The sequence below is a fragment of the Trachemys scripta genome, chromosome 14 (assembly GCF_013100865.1).
Source record: "Trachemys scripta elegans isolate TJP31775 chromosome 14, CAS_Tse_1.0, whole genome shotgun sequence".
NCBI lineage: Eukaryota > Metazoa > Chordata > Testudines > Emydidae > Trachemys > Trachemys scripta.
The window spans coordinates 35,505,271-35,515,616 of NC_048311.1; the positions used below are offsets into that span (position 1 = coordinate 35,505,271).

A 10,346-nucleotide genomic window follows, 5' to 3' on the forward strand; every position below is an offset into this window, starting at 1 on the left:
TTCTTATAGAGCAGCTCCTGACTGAACCACGCTTACAGTATATTCCCAGTGTCTCTTGCCAGCTCCAGGGGCAGAGTTAAGGTTATGGGGCTGTATTTCCTGATTCTCAGAGGTTTAAGTATAAGGACGTTTGACTTTCTAGACAGGTACTAGAGGCACTGACAGTCAGCTTTAGCTTTGTGTTAACAAAGTTTTCAGGTAGCGAATAGTCTAGCCCTTGGATTGTAAGCTTTAAGGGACAGAGATTTTCTACCGTATCCAGCACAATGGGGCCCTGGCCTCTCATACTACCATAAAAAATTAAGTACTACTTCCACTCTATTAATGATGGAACTAAAAGTACATGGGTCACATTCTTATACAGGGAACAAACACAGATTCTGAATAAGATTTGTTAACACTGTGCAACATGTTCATGAAACTTGATAAAAACAAAATGTTTAAAAAGTGATCATTAAAAAAAAATTACGTCTTCATTTCCCTCCCTGAGAAGAGCATTCTGCTCATCAGTCTCCTGATAGCCTTCTTCATCTCGGTGTTCCTCAGTGTATAGATTATTGGATTCAGCATTGGGGTGATTACAGTGTAAAGGACAGAGACCACCTTGTCCATGGGGAATTTCCGGAAGGGTCGAGCGTAGATGAAGATGAAGGGTATGAATATTAAACACAAAACCATGATCTGAGTTCCGCAGGTGGAGAAAGCCTTGCGCTTCCCTTCCTTGAGGTGTGTCCTTATCTTGACTAAGATGACAGTGTATGAAATGAGCAGGAGGATGAAGATAATTATGGCAAGTACCCCACTTTGGGAGACCATCAGCAGCTCAAACAGGTAGGTGTCGGTGCAGGCCAGTTTGACAACTTGTGGGATATCGCAGTAGAAATTGTCCAGGACATTTGACCCACAGAACGGTAACTGGAGGACCAATCCAATCTGAATAGTAGAGTGAGCCAATCCACCCATCCATGTGCCTGCCACTAACCCCACACACACACCCCGGTTCATGATAGTTAAGTATCGCAATGGTTTATGGACGGCCACGTACCTATCGGCAGCCATCACCACAAGTAAAAAGACCATAGCACCAGCAATGAAGTGGAAGAAGAACATCTGGAGGATGCACTCATTGAATGAGATGGTTTTGTGCTGGGAGAGGAGACCCGACAGCATCTTCGGCACACTGACTGTAGAATCACTAATATCTATGAAAGCTAGGTTGGCCAGCAGAAAGTACATCGGTGTGTGGAGTCGGTCGTTGGAGATCACGGTGATGATGATGATGAAGTTTCCCAGCCAGGTTGTCAGGTAGACTATGGAAAAGATGATGAAGAGGAATCGCTGCAGCTCAGGACTTTGGGTGAGGCCCAAGAGGACAAATTCTGTCACTGTGGCAGTTAGGTTCTTCTGCTCCATTTCGTGTCCTTAAAATATACCTGGAATCTGAATAATGATAATAATTAATAAAATGTTTTTATATTTTTCCACCTTTAAATTACTGATATTAAATCAATGTTAACTCCACTTTAAGAAAGACATTGGGTATGGGTAGTTCCTGATTTTCCTAAATTAAACACTATCTCCTCAGCTCCACTGTAGGGGAACTCTGCTTCAGCAAACCCTAAGAGCTCCCCCATTGGGGATCTGCATGGGATACTTGGGAGTGAAGAGGAGTGGTTTGTCCATCAAAGAAGCACTAGCTAACCCCAGTCCGCATTCATCTTCCTACAGCTCTGGTGGTGCAGTGCTCCCAAGGTCCACAGAGTCTTCTTGGAGCCTAGAGGTTCGGTGTTGGGAAGGATAGGAGTTGCAAAGGGTTGCACTTAGGTAAAGATTCTCAGAGTCCAGGGGTTCTCAGCCTGAGGGTCACAACCAGGTGTCAGAAGGTCACTATGACCAGATTGACCTACATATATGGCTAAATGGGAGTAAGGTCCCGATGGGATGGGAGCTGGAATGGAAAAAACTTGAGAGCCACCAAATTAAGGGATTCAGATGCTGAATGTATGGCCTCAATACCAGAGGTGCTGAGCATATTAACTTTTTCCCTTTACAGCAGCACATCCACCAAAGAGATTCCATCTTACTGACTGATCTTTTCTGAGGTGAGCAGGTGTGTTTCAGTGCCTATGGATTCTGCTGCAGAACTTTAAGTACCAGTGTTTAAAAATTGTGAACACAATGATTTCCATGTATGCGCTTAGCCTGAGATGTTCAATCCCACCCAGAAGATGTGGACACCTGTTTTCCATTACAATTTTGGAAAATCTCTAGAGCTGCTTTAAAAAGATATTATTTCCATAAAAATCTTGCAAAGGAAAAACATGATATTTTTGGTTCAAACTTTTTTCACACGGATTTTTTTAAAATGTGACAAAATGTTAATGTTCATTTCATTGCTATTCAAATCCCAATTTTATTTTGATCACTTTCATACTGACATTTTAATTTTGATTCAGCATTAAAAAAAAAACAAATTCTAGTTTTCTTTTTTTGGTGTTTGTATTCTCCATATCCTCCCATGCATTTTCTCTCCCATTTTTAGTTTGCCATTTGGAAAAATGAGGGGGAGGGAAGGAGGGAAGAAAAAAGTGTGAGAAAGTGAGAAAAATGGCTTTACTTCACTTTTTGCCCACTTGAAAATGTAAAGACTGGAATTTTTGGTTCAAGGTTTCATGAAACAAATATTTGTCTTTGAACTATTCAGATGATTTTTTTAAAAAATTATTAAAACAGATTTTCCCATCCACAATTTGTTGACAGAATTATGTATTTACTTATTTATTTATCTGTTTCTGTAAAAGAATGTCAACCAGCTCTAAATGACAGTGAGATATTGCTGTGAGAAATGTGGGGGGATGGGTTTGTGGGTAAACCACTGGCCTGGGGCTCTGAGGAGTGAGGTTCAATTTCTGTCCTGCCACAGACAACCTTTGTGCTCATGGATAACTCACATCCCCTCCTGGTGTGGGATTTTCCAAAGAGAATAAGGGAGCTAAGTGACCAATTCCACTTGATCTTCCCTTTGATAAGTGGATTCCTAACCTCTCCATGGTCCTTTGAAAAACACAAACTCTGTGCCTCGGTTTCCCTATCTGAAAGGGGAGTAGTTCTGCAACTCCCCTGCTTGGCAGGAGGGCTGTGAGGGTCAATCCTCTAATGACCATGAAGCACTCAAGGTACAATGGCAATGAGGTGGATAACTCTGGGGGGAAGGCAGTGAAATTGTTGGGGGGAGGCATTGTCCACCACCATCCTGTAGACCTCAGAGACTCCCTACTTTGGTGCAGCTTTTAAGGTTTGGAGGTTTACAGGGGACATGTCCAAGGACTGAACTCAAGATATCTTGATGTAAAAGCATGAGCGTCTACTAGCTGAATTAAGTGACCAAAACTGTTAGGTCAGCTGCTGTAGGAGACCCATAAATCTCTGTCCATGCTCATGCTAATCAAACAGAGAGGCATACTGCATTAGCATGGGCTGCACCTTGATCCCTGTTAGACACGTGGTTTTTGAACATTTCAGGCACTTTTAGGCTGGGAGTTTTCAAGGAGACTAAGGGACTGAGGTGCCAAGCTCTTACCGAAATTCTGATAGCTTTGAAATCCCAGACTAAAGCTATTAGACAGCTAAAAAAAGGTAAGCTTTTATAAAAGCAAGAAGCCCACAATGGAAATCTCACTGTGGTTTTATCTGCATATCAGGACACTTCCCTGGGCTCTTTCTCATTGTCATTCACACCTCCACACTGTCCCAGTGACATCTCTCTCAGATCTGAGCAGCTTACAGCCCTGCCATGAGAGAAACCTAGTTCGAGAGATTTAGGCACAGGAAGACCTCAGACAACTCTGTGAGTGTTACATGTTATCTCCCAAACCAGGTCATTCTTTCTTTATCAGTGGGGGTCTCTGAGCATCTGTCCTCCTTATAATAACAGTACCTATCCCTAGTATCACATGGCACGTTTTCTGAATCAAGAGTCAATACCTTACATGACCTGCCGTGTCTGTGATCTCAGAGCCAGCTGCCTCCAAACGATCGAGGATGGCCTGGGAAGTCAAACCTCAGAGCTGATGATTGAGGTCCTGACCAGCAGGGGAAGAAGACCTGATTCCAAGGAGGACATAGCCCCAGAAATCTTCCCCTTATATGCTTATTTACCCCTACTAAGGCTGATACTAGGAGCAAAGAGTGTCTGAAATACCCTTGAGCTTTGGTAGGCACAATCAAGACAGTTGCTCCTTTGGAGATTTGGGGATTCATTCACAAGAGGAGTCATTAAAAACTTCATGGCATTCTTCAGTCTCTTCATGTGTTTATTCTAACCATGCAAACATTAGAGGCTTTGAAAATTCCTTCCTGTGCTGAGAAGCTATTTGGGACACAGTGGAAGAACTGGATATTTGACTGGCCTCCGAAGCTGAGGAAATCCCATGACTGCTGAGTTTTGTTCCTGTTCTATCTGAGAAGGATAGAGCTAAACAAGGAGTTAGAGCGGGAGAGAAAAAATTCAGGGCTTCTCGGTTCCATGTCAATTCTAGATGGGGAGTGATCTCAACGATTAGAGCAGGGAGTAATTGTATTTCTGGATCCCTCATGGGCCCATTTGACATATATTGTCCAAGAGCTTTACTGAAGGACTGGTAACATTTGGTGAGATATGATTCAAAAAGATCAAAGTCCAAAGTTGGTCTGCTTTTGGACTCAGCAGCCAATATACAGTCAGAGACCTGAAATGTCAATAATGAGGCTCAGCAGGCACCTGGGGACTTATTGTGTTAACGAGGTATAAAGTTGTCAATTAGAACATCCCTCTACCTAATTTTATCAGGCACTTCAGTAACAACAGTGATGGGATCCTTTTTAGTGCTTAGAATAGAATAGAATAGAATAGAATAGAATAGAATAGAATAGAAATCAAACCTGTTGCCATGCCAAGTCATTACGGGTAGAGTTGGATGAATAACAGACTTTTTTGGTTCACTGGCTGTTTAAACATTTGAAATTAATTTTCAGTTTCAGATCAAACAGAAAATAACATTTTTAAAAAACATTTTTGGTGATTGAAAAGTCCAAGAAGTTTTGATCTCAAAACAAACTGACACATTGGCAATGCCAAAGCAAAGTATTTCATTCTGTATCAACCTGAGAAATTTTGTTTAGACTTTCAGGCATTTTGCCAAAAGCAAATAAAATATTTCCAAAACCACAGAAGGCAAACAGCATGGTGGTAGTGGTAGAGTGCACCCTCATAAGCCTTACCCAGTGGTCATGGCATTCATCAAAAATGTAAGAAACCTGGGTTCATTCCCCCTCAACCCTCATCTAATGAGGATAAAGGAATTGAATGAGGGTCTCCCCCATTACAGGAAAACAACCCTGACACTGGGCTATGGGATAGTCTGGGTTGAGTTCTTCTCAGTCTCGCGTATTGAAGCTGTTCAATTTTTTTTTTTTTATAAATAATTAAACAGCCAATAGAGCAGGAATATGACCTTGTGTCTCCCCCATCTCAGGTGACCACATCACCAACCAAGTGGTAGAGCAATACTCACTATCACCCAGGCCAAAGACTATATATTGCCATTCATATTGGCAATTCACAGTCATTCATAATGACAGTGGATAGTCACTGGGCGAGGGAAAAAGAGTGAGGCTTCCTTATAGCACTCTGCCCAACTTAAACACTGGGCATCCTCTTATCCTTCAACCTCTCCCTTCAGTGAGCCCTGTACAACCACGTCCTTTTCAAACTCTGCCTTCAGTGACCCCTGTGCAACCCTGTACCCATCATATCCTGCACTCACGGACGCCAGTGCAGCCCCGCCCTCATCACTCTCTGTCCCCACTCACCTCTGTTGAATACCATTCCTTTATTTTTTTCTATATATTCTCATTGACTTCATTCATTATATATAGGTGTAACTCATTTGAAATTCATTGACTTTTTTAAAAGATATTACTGTCAGAACTAGCTTGTCACTATTCTCTCAGAGCAGTGTTGGTTCAGGAGATCTTACAGGCAGTGCTTAATTTGTAATGCAAGAGGTGCCGGTGTTCTGGCAATTAGGTGCCAGGGCTCAAGCAATTTTTTTACATTCATAACTGATACAGCAATCCCAGAGGTGCCGGGGCTAGGAACTGACAAGCATAGAGTGCCGGGGCTCAGCCCTGGCAAGCCATGGCACAAATTAAGCACTGCTTACAGGACTATAGATAGTTATAATTCATTTTTGGATCTGAAAACCGAATTCTGATACACAGGGAGTGTAAATCTATTCAGGAAGAAATACCCATTTTTACCTAAATATTTTTCAGTGTAGAACACCCTCATTAGTTCTTAAATTTTGAAAATATAGAACTTGCTGGGAAAGAAAAAAGAATCACAATATTCTTTGAAAATTTACCCAATTTTTTTTTTTTAATTTTTGAAAAGAATTTATTTTTTCTCTTGCAAATGTCATAAATCTTTCCTTTTTTATCTAAATTCCTTTCTTTCTTCCTTAGGGAGAGAAAAGGAGTAAATGTAAAAAAAACAAAATCTAAATATATTTAGGAAAGTTACTTGTTCTTTTAGTTTTCTTGAAATTAAAGATCTGGGAAATGTGCTAAGGGATTTTTTTTAAAAATGTTATTGATCTATTATCAATAAAAAAGCCAGTTTTGAAAAAACAAAAGCAAAAAAATCTTTGCAACCTCTCTTTTTATCAGGATTAGCAGAAAAGGTAACCAAAGACAAGTTTAGTTTAACCTGTGAAGTTAGCGATAGAAATAGAAATATCATGTAAGAAAATTAAAACCAATTCTTTGTGAAAGTAAGGTCTCAATGTTATTAAGCCATTCAGATGAGAAGTAATATTGTAAATGCACCTAATGGCATATATGTATAATGGAGAAAAGAGCAAGCCATAAAGCAAAAGAATGTACGTATCCACCTACTGGAACATTGTATAATAATATCTTCACAATCAGTACACTGGTGATGATCCATAATTTATTCAACGGGTTTTTTTCAGAGAAGATATTGATTTTTATGGATTCCTCTTCAGTTGAAATAATTCTTAGAATTTCAGCCAGCAATTCTCAGTGTCAAAGCCCCAGCTGGTGGAAGTCAATTAGGAAGATGCTCCCATTTCCTCCATCTGGGGATCTGGCCCATTTATCTGCATGGAACCATGTCTTATTTACACCGACTGCTATTTTAAATTTAGATGGCGGTTCTGGTACTCAGATCATTTGTGAGCACAGATTCTCATGAGCATGCAGTATTTGATCTCTTTTGACTACACACCCATTTCACATGCCTTAAACACCTGCTCTCTGATGCATCACTAAGATCAGATTTATAACACAAATGTACACTGGAAGATAAATTATGTCTCTGTTTCCCTCCCTGAGCACAATCTCGGCATTTCTTAGCATGTAGATCATCGGGTTCACCATTGGGATGATTACAGTGTAAATGACTTATATCACCTTGTCCAGGGTGATGTCGGAGAAAAACTGAGTTCTCACTATTTTGTTTAGGTACAGCAAGTCAGAGCTTTATTAACTTTCACATGTGCAGAGGAGAGAGCAAGCAGGTCTCTCTCTGGTAACTAATTACAGCAAGCATTTATACCTTTCATTACAGAAATAATGAGGGACAGCTGCATTTTGTTTATACATAGGCCATCTTGATATCTCATTTCCTTACTTGTTTTGACTCTTGCCTACATACAATTAGTTTCTATACCTTATCTACACAAGGTCTTCTACACCTTATCTATACTGAGGTCACAATGACTTCTTACACAACTCTTTCTCACCCGCCTCACACAATCCTCGCTTCTACAAATCTCGCGTTATCAGGGTTATCAGGGTCACAGCTAGCTTGACTCTTGCTAACAAAGACTGTCTCTTGCTAACGAAGCCTGACTCTTGCTAACAACCATCATGCATTGCAGTTCCCTTCTGTCAGTTCTTTTCTCTGCTTCCACAGTGAACTGCTTCAAGGGTTGTGTGTAGATGAAGACACTGGGTATGGCTTGTAAACACACCACGATTATCTGGGTCCCGCAGGTGGACACAGCCTTGTGCTTCCCGTCTGCGACGTGTGTCCTGATCTTGACTAAGATGACAGAGTAGGAAATAAGCAGAATGATTAATATTATTATAACCCCTAACCCACTACTGAAGACCATCTGCAGTTCTATCAAGTGAGTGTCAGCGCAGGCCAGTTTGATGACCTGTGGGACATCACAGTAGAAATTGTCCAGGACATTTGGACCACAGAACAGTAACTGGAGGAGTAATCCAAATTGAATAGCAGAGTAAGCCAATCAACCCAGCCATGTTCCTAACACTAACATGTGCACACCCTCATTCATGATAGTCATGTTCCTCAGTGGTTTATAGATGACCATGTACCGATCAAGCGCTATGCTCACAAGGCATAATGACATAGCACCAGCGATGAAGTGGAGGAAGAATATCTGGAGGAGGCACTCATTGAATGAGATGGTTTTACGCTTGGAGAGGAGACCTGACAACAGTTTTGGAGTATTTACTGATGATTGACATCCAGGAAAGCCAAGTTGTCCTGTAGGAAGCACATGGGGGTGTGGAGCTAGTGGTCGGTGATCACGATTGTGATGATGGTGAAATTTCCCAGCCAGGCGCTCACATAAAATATGAAAAAAAACATAAAGAGTAATCGTTGCAGCTCAGGACTCTGGGTGAGGCCCCAGAGAACAAATTCTGTCATTGGGATGGTGAGGATCTTCTCCATTGATTAACTTCAAAATGTGCCTGCAGAGGGAAGAGTGATGATAATAATTATGTTGTAATCCCAGTGCATTACTGTTATTAAATTAATATGAAACTCCACCTTTAAACAATACGTGTTTGGCAATTACCTTTATTTGCTAAATTCCACACGGTGTCTTCTGGCCCAATAGTGCATAACTCTTCTTCAGCAAAACTTACGAGCTCCACCAGTGATTGTCTCCAGTTCTGAGGTCCTTGGGGGTGAAAGGGAGTGGACTACTCACCCAAACAAGACCTCAGCCAACCATTGTCTCCATTAACCTTCCTGCAGCCCTGATGGTGAAGACCTCCCATGGTCCACAGATTCCTGATGGGGACCTAGAAGTTCAGGGTTGGGAAGAATGTGGATGTGGAGAGAGCATGCTTAGGTGGAGATTCTCAGAGTCCATGGGTTCTCAACACAGAGGTCAGAGATGCTACATGGAAGGGAGGTCTCAGCTAGATTCTCACTAGATGGAGGGAAGATGGAATGGAAAATTTAAGAACCACCAATTTTGGGGATTCAGATGCCCAGTTCATGGCCTTGACACCTGTATCCCACTTTAACACAATGATGGTCTTTGACCCCTTTGGCATCTTCTCGGGGCTACAAAAAGAGAAGAAATTTAGTCTGATTGACTTCAGCAGGAATAGCATGTGCTCAATATCTCTGAAAAATCAAATTGCTATATTTCGGTGCCAATGGGTTCCGGTGCTGAACTTTAAACATCAGCATTGGAAAATACATAAAGGTTTCCAGGTACGCATCTAGGGTGAAATATTCAAAGCTGCCTTGAATTATGGATGCTGAACTCCCAGTAGCATTTTTGAAAATTTCTAGAGCTGATCAAAAGACTCATTTTTTAAAACAAAATACACCAATGAAATATTTGTTTTGTTTTTGTTTTTAAAAAAAAGGTTTATTTTCTAAAGCAAAGAAAATGAGTTTGGATTTCACTGCTGTTCAAATCCAAGTTTTCATTTCAATTTTAACCATTTTTTTTCAAATATCAAATTCTAACTGAAATTTTCACTTTGTTTCCTTTTTCTGGGAAGCAACAAGAAATCTTTTTCAATTTTAATAATACTTACCTCTTTATAGTGCTTTTCCTCAATAAATCTCAAAGCACATTACAGGAGAGGACACTATCATTATCCTGGTTTTACAGATGGGGAAACTGAAGGAGAAAGAGGGAAGTGAGTTGTTCAATTAACTGGCAGACAAATTGCAGAGCCAGGACTAGAAGACAGCTTTTCTGAGTTCCACACCAGTGCACTGTCTGCTTGGCTATGCCACTTTCAATCTCCCCATGACCCAGTTTTCTCCCTCTTTTTTCCTTTAACTCATTTTCTCCAAAGGTAAAAATGAGAGGAAAATAAAAATATCTGAGAAAATGGTATGTGGCAGGGAGTGGGAAAACACTTTCTCTTACTTTTCTTACACTTGAAAATGTAAGAAATGAAATGTCTAGTTCAAATTTTCTGTTAAAAAATGGAATAAGAGATTTTCCTCCCCTTAGACTCCTCTAAGAACCCAGGCCAATATTAGAAAAGCTGCCCAC

General features: G+C 40.8%; 1 protein-coding gene and 1 pseudogene across 1 annotated transcript; both read right to left on the minus strand.

Annotated features, from left to right (window-relative positions):
- Nucleotides 1-465: 465 nt before the first annotated feature.
- LOC117887419 (olfactory receptor 4D2-like) lies at nucleotides 466-1,413 on the minus strand. Its single transcript, XM_034790028.1, has one exon. The coding sequence runs from the start codon at nucleotides 1,411-1,413 to the stop codon at nucleotides 466-468; it is 948 nt and encodes a 315-aa protein (XP_034645919.1).
- Nucleotides 1,414-7,302: 5,889 nt separating this feature from the next.
- On the minus strand, nucleotides 7,303-8,767 carry LOC117887089 (annotated as a pseudogene).
- Between the last annotated feature and the right edge of the window lie 1,579 nt (nucleotides 8,768-10,346).